We start from the raw sequence: 12,566 nt of genomic DNA on the forward strand, positions 1-12,566 counted from the left end.
TATAAACATATATTTTTATCCCCAGGGGTACAAGTCTGTGAATCACCAGGTTTACACACTTCACAGCACTCACCAAAGCACACACCCTCCCCAATGTCCATAATCTCACCCCCTTCTCCCAAACCCTCTCCCCCCAGCCACCCTCAGTTTGTTTTGTGAGATTAAGAGTCACTTATGACTATACATGATTTTTAAGAAGAAAATTCTAAGCAATCCACACACAAACACACATGTGTGTGCACATTTTAGAACTATGAGTATAATCAAATTCACCATGATCACAACATATAGCATCAGTATTTCAAAATAATCTTATTTCTTCACAGTAAACAATAAAATACCAATGTAACACTAAGAAAATAAGTTCTTGAACACGTCAAAATATTTCAGTGCTTAGAAATGAATAACAAAAGACTACTGAGAAACTGAAATTTAAAAAATATTATACTTGGTACTGGCATATGGTGAGCATATCCTAAAGCATAATAGAATTGAGGGTCCAAAAATAAACACATTTATGGTTGACTGATTCTGAGAACCTACTGAGGCAGTCTCCTGGAGATGGACAGTCTTTTCAATAAATGGCAATGAGTACCTGGACAGTCGTATGCAAAAAAGATAAATTTCAACTTACCTCACAGCATGCACAGACATGAGCTCAAAACAGACCATAGACTTAAATTTGGGAGCAAAAAGTGCAAGTTCTATAGCTGAGAAGGGATGTGTGCTCATAATATATAAAGAATACTTACTAATGGAACATAGAAAACCAAGTTAGGCAAATATTTAGCTAGACATTGGTAGAAGTTATAACCTGAAACCAAAATTGTGTAAGATGGAAAGGAGAGATGCATGTCATGTGTTGCAGGTGCCCTGAATGAGGAATTAAAATATGAAAAATGAGGGTGCCTGGGTGGCTCAGGGGGTTAAGCCTCTGCCTTCGGCTCAGGTCATGACCTCAGGGTCCTGGAATAGAACCCTGCATCGGGCCTCTCTGCTCAGCAAGGAGCCTGCTTCCCCCTCTCTCTCTCTGCCTGCCTCTCTGCCTGCTTGTGATCTTAGAGATAATTGATGTAATCCCATTCAATGGCGTCCAGCATTGGACATGCACTGAAGAAAAATGCAATCTCAGAAATCTCTCTGGTTTTGCTCTTGTTTTCATACATTCCTATGAGTGGAAAAACCAGACGGCTGTAGTTGCTTTTATTGGCTGCTTATTTTGAGTTGATTCAAGTGGCCACTGTCTGTGTCTCCATCCTCTCCTTTGTAAGATAAGCATGAAACCCAGAACTCTGTCCTGGCTTGTTATTAGGAAGTTAAAAGGAATTAACACTTACATAATATTTAGAATAGTTTTCAACACCTAGCAAGAGCTCAATAAATGTGATCTATTCTATAGTTATATGACGAGTAGCATCATTAATTTTACAGTATTTAAAGGAATTCTAATATGATATTTGTCACTATACCCTATAGGAAGAATCTAAGGGATTCTATCATGTTATTAGAAAGGAAGAAATACTCATGCTATTTCATTATGGTCTAAAAGCTGTGTCCCACACGTATGACACTTAGATTTAATATTGCATAGCACCATGAAGGCTGGGAAGGAACATGTTTAGTTTTAAACAGTCGTTTCACAAATTGGGACAATTCAAAAAATAAATTTTCTGATATGTCTTAAAGATTAATTATTAGATATGTTACATGACCTAGAGTATCAATTTGATTTTTATATATTTTGCCCTAAGGATTAGTAATTGTTTGGGGCCTAAGGAGCTCATTTCCCAGGAGCTTAAATTACAGTATAAGTCTCTGCCTACTCTATATGTCTTAACATCTTCAACACCAGGGAGAAAATGTCAGTCACTCAGGTCGGTTATCTAGAGCTAGACTCTGGTTACTTGAAAATAAAAATGAATGTATGTTCCCTATCCACAGTTATTTTAAAGATGTGTTGAAGCCATCTCTCCTCTAATTAGTTAATGTTTTAAAAGGACTTCTACTTGTATGCTGTTACTGTTTAAAATTATTTTGTGTTTTAGTTTTCAGAAACACTTATTTTTGAATTAGAACATTTTCTCTGTAACATCAAACAGGGGTGTGTATGAAAGAATACTGAATAATCAAATGGTAACCATCTTTTCTCTCTCTTTCTGATTGCTCTTAACACCTTTTTTTTTGACCAGTTTCTGTGATGAAATCAAGCATTTGTGATCATGGAGAGGCTCTTTCATTGTCATGCTACTGCTGAGGGTTGCAGTCACCTGCCCAACACACTGTCCACAGACAGTCAAGACCTGGGAACTCACTCTGCTCAGAAAATGAGATGAATTCTTTTGGAGTTGTTTAGAAGTTGACATGAAATAGTTTCTTATCAACAGCCTAGAACATTCAGAAAAAAATTTAGCAAGTTAGCTTTCCTGTTTAACTGGGAAGCCCGCAAATAACTCAGGTACTTTGTTTTGTTTTGGTTTTGGTTTATCTCTGTTCTTGGCTGAATAATGAAAAAAACATGACTTCAGGAAAGTGATATGCTTCTACTTCTTTTTTTTTTTTTTAAAGATTTTATTTATTTATTTGATAGAAATCACTTTGTTCATTTGGTATGTAAAGTTTTCATTTTCAGTGTATATTTTAAATCTCCTGCCTCATAATTCAAATTTTTAAAAATTTCTTTTCAGTGTAACAGAATTCATTGTTATGAATTCATTGTTATGTACCACACCCAGTGCTCCATACGTGCCCTCCATAATACCCACTACCTGGCCCCCCCCCCTTCAAAACCCTCAAAATTTAAAAGGGTTTTGTGAGCTGCAGACATCAAAAAATGTGTCACAATCTCTAAAGAGGATTGTTAGAAACTTTGCTTCAAATATTTGATCCTGAAAGACTCAGTGAAAAAAAAAAAAAAAAAAAGAAAGTATATCTTTTATAGAATCACAGTAGGTACTGCTGTCTGAGCTTCTTAAGGGTTTTCAGAGAACAGAGGAACATTTCTGTGTGGCTTTGAAAAGTACCATTAGCTCTATTTTGAAACCCACCCAATAATCGAACTTAGTTAATCATCTCAATATGTTGTGGTAAAAGTTGGAATCATTTAAGTTTTTTAATGTTTCTTCTGATGCTGAAGTCAATTTTGATCATTGGGATCCAGTCAGACACTTAACATCTTGAATTATTTGGCAATTGTGTTTTTGTTATATTGTATAAATACAATATTTGATATCAATGCTATATTTCTCTGAGGTTAACATGAATCTGTTCTTTTTCTTCCCATTTTAGAAGAAACAACATTTAACATTTGTTTTTCTGAACCTGACACATGGCAGAAATTAAGGAGGAGAACTGCACCTCCATGACTGAGTTCATCCTTCTTGGATTAACAGATGCCCCTGAGCTCAAAGTCTTCCTCTTCCTGCTGTTCCTTCTCATCTATGGAGTCACAGTTTGGGGAAATCTAGGCATGATTGCCGTGATTCAGGTCAGCTCTCAACTTCACACTCCCATGTACTTTTTCCTCAGCCACTTGTCCTTTGTGGATTTTTGCTACTCCACGATCATTGTGCCAAAGATGCTGTCCAATATCTTAAACAGGGACAAAGCCATCTCCTTCCTGGGATGCACGGTGCAATTCTACTTGTTTTGCACATGTGTGATAACTGAGGTCTTCCTGCTGGCTGTGATGGCCTATGACCGCTTTGTGGCCATCTGCAACCCACTGCTGTACACTGTCACTATGTCCCAGAATCTCTGTATGGAGCTGGTTTCCTGCTGCTACCTCTGGGGGATGGTGTGTTCTCTGATCCACTTGTGTTTAGCTCTTGAGATCCCATCCTATAGATCAAATATGATTAATCACTTCTTTTGTGATCTACCCCCTCTCTTATCACTTGCTTGCTCTGATGTCTCTGTTAATGAACTCATGGTGCTCATTGTGGCCACTGCCAATGAGATCATCACCATTGTGATCATCTTCACCTCCTACTTGCTGATTCTCATCACCATCCTGAGGATGCGCTCTGCAGAGGGAAGGCACAAAGCCTTTTCCACCTGTGCCTCCCACCTCACAGCCATCTTTGTCTTCCATGGAACTATTCTTTTCATTTATTGCCGGCCCAGTTCTGGCAACAGCGTGGATACCGACAAGGTGGCCACGGTGTTCTACACCATCGTGATTCCCATGCTGAACCCCCTCATCTACAGCTTGAGGAACAAGGATGTAAAAGCAGCTCTCAGAAAAGTGGTGAGCTCCAAAATATTTTCCTAGAAAATATTTTCTTAACAGGACTCAGGTTCCCAAAGTGGAGGCTTGGAGGCTGGTAGAGGGGTGAATGTGTGGACTGTAGTGTTCGAGTCGAGGGAAGAGCCAGGAGGTAGGTGTTTCTGAGTGATTCTTTTTCATTCATTTGTTTTTGTGTCTCTTCACTTGGCCTCAAGGGTAGGATTGAGCAATTTCAAACTTGAAGTGTATGTCTTCACTTTCTTTCAGTCTTTCATGTCTTAAATGGTTATTAGTAATGGATCCTTAAGATAGATTTAGTTTACTCTTTAACCTTTATGAGCTTAATGAACAGTGCTTAAAAATAACAGTTTTTTTTTCATTATGTATTATGGAAATGTTAATCCTTTCCAAACTTGAATTCCTCCTATTTTCCTATAAAGAACACATCGTTTCCCAACAGTTTATATATGCAATGAGGTTTCCATATGGGTATGTGTCTTTTTAATCTTTTTTAAAGCTTTATTGATTATTTCTGGCTTTCTTTATTATTTTTGTTTTTGATGTTGCCGTATCCAGTGCTTTTGGAACTTCAGATATGGTCTCAACTGAAATAAATGGAAATAATACTAATTACTTCCCATGAAGTTATATGTCATGTGCAAAGAGTCTAGAATGACCTCTGGCTCACAATTAGTTCTCCTCTTCCCACTCACCCACCCTCTATTTCTTATATTGTACTTTTATTACATATCTACTCTCTGTCTTATATATATATACATACAGACTCACATATACACCCATATATAGGGGTGTGTCTATATAAAAATCTCCCCCCACAGGTATACTTGCCATCACTGAATAATCATTCCTATAAGTGCCTGCATCTCTGACTTAGGTCATCATTACATTGTCTGTTTGTTTGTTTGTTCACTCTAAGTCTCCATTCTAACTTTCCACAGGAATAGAATGCTGTCACTTAAAGGCAAATTCTAACCTATTTGTAGAACACATAAGTATTTCATTTTTAAGGCAAATTATGGAAGGAGCCCAAATGTCCATCAACTGAAGAATGGATAAAGGAGAAGAAGTGTACATATTATATGAAATATTAATCAGCTCTCAAAAGGAATGATATCCTGCCATTTGCAATGTTGTGGATGGCACTAGAGGTAAGGTAAATAGGTCAGTCATAGAAAGACAAATATCATATGATTTTACTCAGATGAACAGAACAGAAGAACATAGGGTAAGAAAAAGAGAATCAAACCAGAAAACAGACTCTTAACTCTAGAGAAGAAACTGAAGGTTGCTGGGGTAGGGGCAAGCAACAGATGGTTGAAATAGGTAATGGGTATTAAGGGGGACACTTGTAGTGGGTACTGGGTATTTTATGTAAATGATGAATCACTAAATTTTATACCTGCAACTAATATTACAATGTATGTTAACTAACCAGAATTTAAATAAAAACTTGAAGACCAACCTTATTATGATATTTACTAATATTACTGGCTTGTGAGGTTCTTGAACGTAAGACTATATACCTTTCCTTGTCACCTATTTCACTAAATTTTAAATACAAAAATGATTGTTTATTTAACATCTACAGTTTCTCAGTTAGCAGGGACAAAAAGAGAATAGGACTAGCATTTATTGCACATATACAATATACCAAATGATTCAAAAAATTTTTGAGCTACTATTTGATGCCACATACATACAAGTTATGTCGTTAGGTGCTCAAAGTAATAAAAAGTAAAATAGGCTAAACCTAACTAGTTTAATTTTTTTCAGAAATAATTTCAGTGTGGGGGATACAAATATTTACAAGTTTAGAAATAGTAGGAGTTTTGCAAGCTAATAATGAGAACAAAAACAAAGAAAATGTATTCGTATTCTGTTTCATCCTTCCTTTTTTTCCACTATCAATCAGCATAAATATATTATTAATTTATTGGTCACTTGAACAAAAGCAGTCTCAATTTTCTTCATAAGAACTCCCTAGGCAGTCTTCATATAATTATTGAATAGATTTCTTGTAAATATTGAGAGCCATTTGCTTTTCTTAAATATTATTTTATTTTTTAAAGTATTTTACTTATTTATTTTAGAGAGAAAGAGAGAGTGCAGACAGGAGAGGGCAAAGGGAGAGGAAGAGAGAGTTCAGAGCCCATGTAAAGCTCAATTCCATGACCCTGAGATCAACACCTGAGCCAAAATCAAGAATCCGATGTTTAACCAACTGAGCCACACAGCTGCCCCTTAAATGTTTTAAATTACTTGTCATTTTTAATGATAACCTAAACAGATAAGTAATCAAAATTAGATTATTGTGTTTATTAGGAAGGATTAATTTTTTTTCTAGTACTAGTAATATTTATTATGAAATAGCCAAATAGATATGAGTTTCTAATTTTCAAAAATTTTTATGACCCAATATTTGCCTTTCTTCTATCATTAATTTTATTTGGATTACTTATATATTCTTTGACCTATATTATTTGTTTTTTTAATAACTCCCAAATTAGTTCAGAAAATTATTGAGAGAAAAACTACTCACTATTTTGCTTACCATAAAATAAAACCTGCATAATAATTTTATATTGGTTCATGAAACAATTTTAATGGTTATATGATTTTAAAAATACACTAAGAAATTAAAACAACTTTATTTCAGAAATTTATATATATAATTATATCCTACAATATTTTATATAATCATATATATTCACATATATGAAATTGCCTTCCTTTATACATTATCACTTAATTTATTTGTGCTTAACTGGAACACTGTAGAGAAGAAACAAAGATTATAGTGCTCCTGTTTGAAATCAATGATGAAAATGAAAACTAAACTATGGAATTTTAATAGGTACTTCCCAGGGTTTACAAGGAAATTTAGGTCTTCAAATAACTATATTAGAAAAGAAGAAAACTCTTAAAACTAGAAACTTAGCTTCCACATCAAGAAATTAAAGTAGAAGAAGAAGAAGAAGAAGAAGAAGAAGAAGAAGAAGAAGAAACAACAACAAAGGAAAGAAATAATGACTAGAGCACAAGCCAATAAAGTAAGAAGATGAACAGACCAGACCAATAAGTTTGTACTGTGAAAAGATTAATATAATTGACAAAATTTTAGCTAGAATTACTATGCAAAAAAACCCAAAAAACAAAAAACAAGGAACAAATTACCACAATCATTGAGGAAAGTAATCTTGAGTAAATTAAAATGAGTATAATGAATAGTATAGAAAATTTTATGCCAAAAATTTAGTCAAGTTAGATGATACATAAAAAAATTGTAAAAGATCAATTTATCAAAATTGACAAAGAAATAGAAAGTCTGAATAGACATGTAACAATAAATTTGATTTCTATAGAGGGCATGGATTGCATGGAGCACTGGGTGTGGTACAAAAAACAATGAATACTGTTATGCTGAAAATAAATTTTAAAAAATTAAAAAAAAAAGATGGGAAACATTAAAAAAAAAATTCCCTCCTTCCCCCTACCAATGTCCAGGCACAGATGGCTTCACCTTTTGTTTTCATTTTTCTTTAATTAAAATATAATGTACTATTTGCCCCAGGGGTACAGGTCTGTGAATCATCAGGATTACACATTTCATAGTACTTACCATAGCACATACCCTTCCCAATGTCCATAAACCAACTACCCTATCCTTATCCTGACACTCCTCAGAAACCCTCCGTTTGTTTCCTGAGATCAAGAGTCTCTTATGGTTTGTCTCCCTCCTGATCTCATCTTATTTCATTTTTTCCCTCCCTATGTGCCAGTCCCCCCTGCCCTGCCTCTCAAATTCCTCTTAACAGAGAGAGCATATGATAGTTGTCTTTGACTGAGTTGTTTTCACTAAATAAGTATATAACAATAGTATAATTATGTTTATTTTTAAATTAACATATAATGTATTATTAGTTTCAGGGTTATAAACAGTAGCATCAATTTTTAATTACCTCATTTAGATGACAGAGGACATGATGTTCTTTCCAGTTCATGCAGTTATCCTGGTATTCCAGCATACCAAAGCCAAAGACAAAATGAGGAAGAAAATGCAAACTAATATCCCTCATGAATATAAACACAAGAATTCTCAAAAAATATTATATCCAGTCATGAAATAAAACAAATGCATTAAAACATATAAAAAGATAAATAACCATGACCAAGTGAGATTTATCCCAGAAATGCAAGGTTGGTTTAACATATGAAAAACAATGTAATACATCACTTACATACAATTAAAGGCAACAAAATCACATGGCCACATTATAGATGCAGAAAAATTATTTGGAACCAACCAGCACCCATTCAAGATAAAATTTAGCAGTAAGGAGAAATAGAAGAAATTATTTCAATCTATGTAGGATGTCTACTCTCAGCACTCACAGACAGATTGAAAGGTCAAGATGCAGCAGAGCAACGCCAAGTTGAGGCTGGAGTCCCGGAGCTGCCATGGTAGCAGGCCAGCTCCTTGGAAAAAAAAGGGTGAAAGCCAGAAAAGCCAGCCCCACCCCTGGCAAGAGCCCATGTCTGTCTCACAGACAGACTGAGGTGTTAATAGATTGATAACTATACATGGAAAGACAAATATATAGATTAACAAACCAATCAGTCCACCAGTCACCCAGATATAAAGTAAACCTGATTTTATTCACATTATACATGATCTATGAAGAAAATTCTAAGCAATCTACACACATCCACATATGTGTGTGCACATTTTAGAACTATGAGTATAATCAAATTCACCATGATCACAACATATAGCATCAGTATTTCAAAATAATCTTATTTCTTCACAGTAAACAATAAAATACCAATGTAACACTAAGAAAATAAGTTCTTGAACACGTCAAAATATTTTAGTGCTTAGAAATGAATAACAAAAGACTACTGAGAAACTGAAATTTAAAAAATATTATACTTGGTACTGGCATATGGTGAGCATATCCTAAAGCATAATAGAATTGAGGGTCTAAAAGTAAACAGATTTATGGTTGACTGATTCTGAGAACCTACTGAGGCAGTCTCCTGGAGATGGACAGTCTTTTCAATAAATGGCAATGAACAACTGGTTAGTCATATGAAAAAAAGATAAATTTCAACTTACCTCACAGCATGCACAGACATTAGCTCAAAACAGACCATAGACTTAAATTTGGGAGCAAAAAGTGCAAGTTCTATAACTGAGAAAGGATGTGTGCCCATAATATATAAAAAACACTTACTAATGGAACATTGAAATCCAAGTAAGGCAAATATTTAGCAAATATTTAGAAAACCAAGTAAGGCAAATATTTAACTTCTACAACTTGGTAGAAGTTGTAACCTGAAACAGAAATTGTGTAAAATGGAAAAAGGAAGAAATGCATGTCATGTGTTGCAGGTGCCCTGAATGAGGAACTAAAATATGAAAAATGGCCTTAAGAGCACCAATAATCACAGCTCTTTCTTTTGGCCCATGGATTTCTACTCATGGGGCAACACAAAAAAAGATAGGTGGAGAGAATTTGTCTTCTGTTTTGTTGATTATGAGAGGTGATTTGGGAATGGAGAACCAAAGGAAATGTCTCCTCCAACTTGGGTGTTATCTTTGACACAGTGATTTTAGGACTATATTATGTGGTAGTTGAGAGTGTGTAAATTTATTTACTCAAGATTATTTGTTGACTACATATACCTTAAAAATGTATGTGTACAGCCAGTGATACACACAAACAAATAGAATCCTGTGGCCTAGAATGATATTATAGTCAGAAGAAGAACACATCTAGAAGAGAGAATTGATGTAGTCCCTTCAGTGGCTTCCAGCATTGGACATGCACTGAAAAAAAAAAAAAAATGCAACCTCAGAAATTTCTCTGGTTTCTTCTTTTTTTCATACATTCCTATGACTGGAAAAACCAGAGGGCTGTAGTTGCTTTTTTTTTTTTTTTTTTTTTTTTTTTTTAATTTATTTTTTATTTTCAGCATAACAGTATTCATTATTTTTCACCACACCCAGTGCTCCATGCAATTCGTGCCCTTTATAATACCCACCACCTAGTACCCCAAACTCCCACCCCCCACCCCTTCAAAATCCTCAGATTGTTTTTCAGAGTCCATAGTCTCTCATGGTTCACCTCCCCTTCCAATTTCCCCCAACTCCCTTCTCCTCTCTAACTCCCCATGTCCTCCATGCTATTTGTTATGCTCCACAAATAAGTGAAACCATATGTGCTTTTATTGGCCATTTATTTTGAGGTGATCCAAGAAGCCACTGTCTGTATCTCAATCCTCTTCTTTGTAAGATAGGCATGAAACCCAGAACTGTTTCCTGGATGGTTACTAGGACACTAACAGAAATTAATACTTGTATAATATTTAGAATAGTTTCCAACATCTAGCAAAGACTCAATAAGTGTGATCTAGAGTTTTCTGACCAGCAGCATCTTTAATTTTATGGTATTTTAAGGAATTCTGATATGATATTTGTCACTATGCCTTACAGGAAGAAACTAATGGATTCTATCATGATATTAGAAAGGAAGAAATACTCATGCTATTTCCTCATGGCCTTATAGCTGTGTCCCACACATATGACACTTCGATATAATATCACATAACACCATGAAGGGTGGGAGGGGGCATATTTGGCTTTAAACAGTCGTTTCCCAAGTTGGGATAATTTAAAAAATAGATTTCCTGATGATATGTCATAAAGATTAATTATTAGGTAGGTTACACGAAACATACTCTCACTTTAAGTTTTATATATTTTGTTATACCATAGGGATCAGTAATTGTTTGGGGGCCTAAAGAGCCCAATTCCCGGGAGCTTAAATTACAGGATAAGTCTCAGTCTGCTCTACATGTCTTAACATCTTCTGCACCAGGGAGAAAATGTCTATTACTCGGGCCTGTAAGCTAGAGCTAGATTCTGGTTACTTGAAAATAAACGTGAATTTATGTTCCCTGTCAACAATTATTTTAAACATGTATCGAACTCATCTATCTTTTAATTAGATAATAATAAGATTCCTGTGCAATTACTATTTGAAAGGCTTTTTGTGTTTTAGTATTTAGAAACACTTAATGGTGAATTTAGAACAATTTTCTTTGTAACATCAAAATGTGTATGAAAGAATACAATAAGCAAATGGTAATCCTCTTCGTTCATTCTCTTTCTGTTTCTTGTTAACATTTTTTTTTTTTCAGACCAGTTTCTGTGATGAAATCAAGCATTTGTGATCATGGAGAGCCTCCTTCATTGTCATGCTAATGCTGAGGGTTGCAGTCACCTGCCCACCACACTGTCCACAGACAGTCAAGACCTGGGAACTCACTCTGCTCAGAAAATGAGATGGATTCTTTTGGAGTTGTTTAGAAGTTGACATGAAATAATTTCTTATCAACAGCTTAGAACATTCAGAAAAAAATTTAACAAGTTGGCTTTCCTGTTTAACTGGGAAGCCCGCAAATAACTCAGGTACTTTGTTTTGTTTTGGTTTTGGTTTTGGTTTATCTCTATTCTGGACTGGATAATGAAAAAAAAACATGACTTCAGGAAAGTGATATGCTTCTACTTCTTTAAAGATAGTTCACTATATGGAGAAAATACCAAGTTATTCTTCTAGTCCAGAACGTCTTCACTCAATTTTTATTTTATTTATTTTAACACTTGCGTGTTAGAGGTCACACGTATACTCCTCCTGCTCTTTAGAAGGGAGGGCAGAGAATAGAGTCCCTCCCTGTCTATTGGCCTTTTCTTTAAAGAGAGTTCTCAGTGCTAGATCCCACTGTACTGAGTAGACTAAATAACCACTTTTCCCAGCCAACTGCTTAGAGAACTTGAGACAGTTTTCGGGCACCTCTCTTTGGTGTGGGTAAAAGATGAATATTTCAGTATGGCCAAATCATAGGTATTGGTAACAGACCTATTTGATGTATTCATACCTCTCTATGTACATCTTTATCTACATCTACATATGTACACCAAGTAGACTATTTGGTATCTCATTTCTTTTTCTAAAAAAAATTAACCACCAGCATGATAATTTTCTCTCCTAGATATGACCCATTGTAATTTAATAATTGCTCTATTGTTGATCATTAACATTTTCCACTTTAAGATTATTAACAATACTGAAATGTAGAGTTTGATTAGTTTTTCATAATTTTACTAAGGTGATGAAATATTTCTCTAACTCATTAAGAATGAAATCTCTCATAAAAATATATAGTTTTTATTGTTCTCAGGATTAAGACTTTATTGTTGTAGATTATTGCTGTGATAATTGATTAAACCACTCTGTTAGTTTGGTGTAAAATTTTC

General features: G+C 34.8%; 1 protein-coding gene across 1 annotated transcript; it reads left to right on the plus strand.

Moving 5' to 3' along the window:
- Window positions 1–3,325: 3,325 nt before the first annotated feature.
- LOC309840370 (olfactory receptor 5L1-like) lies at window positions 3,326–4,270 on the plus strand (the record flags this gene model as incomplete). The annotated part of the gene is made up of 1 exon (XM_082682423.1): window positions 3,326–4,270. One exon carries the CDS (start codon window positions 3,326–3,328, stop codon window positions 4,268–4,270), a length of 945 nt encoding a protein of 314 aa, XP_082538549.1.
- Between the last annotated feature and the right edge of the window lie 8,296 nt (window positions 4,271–12,566).

Source organism: Mustela nivalis, assembly GCF_964662115.1.
Source record: "Mustela nivalis genome assembly, chromosome: 9".
In the NCBI taxonomy this organism is placed as follows: Eukaryota; Metazoa; Chordata; class Mammalia; order Carnivora; family Mustelidae; genus Mustela; species Mustela nivalis.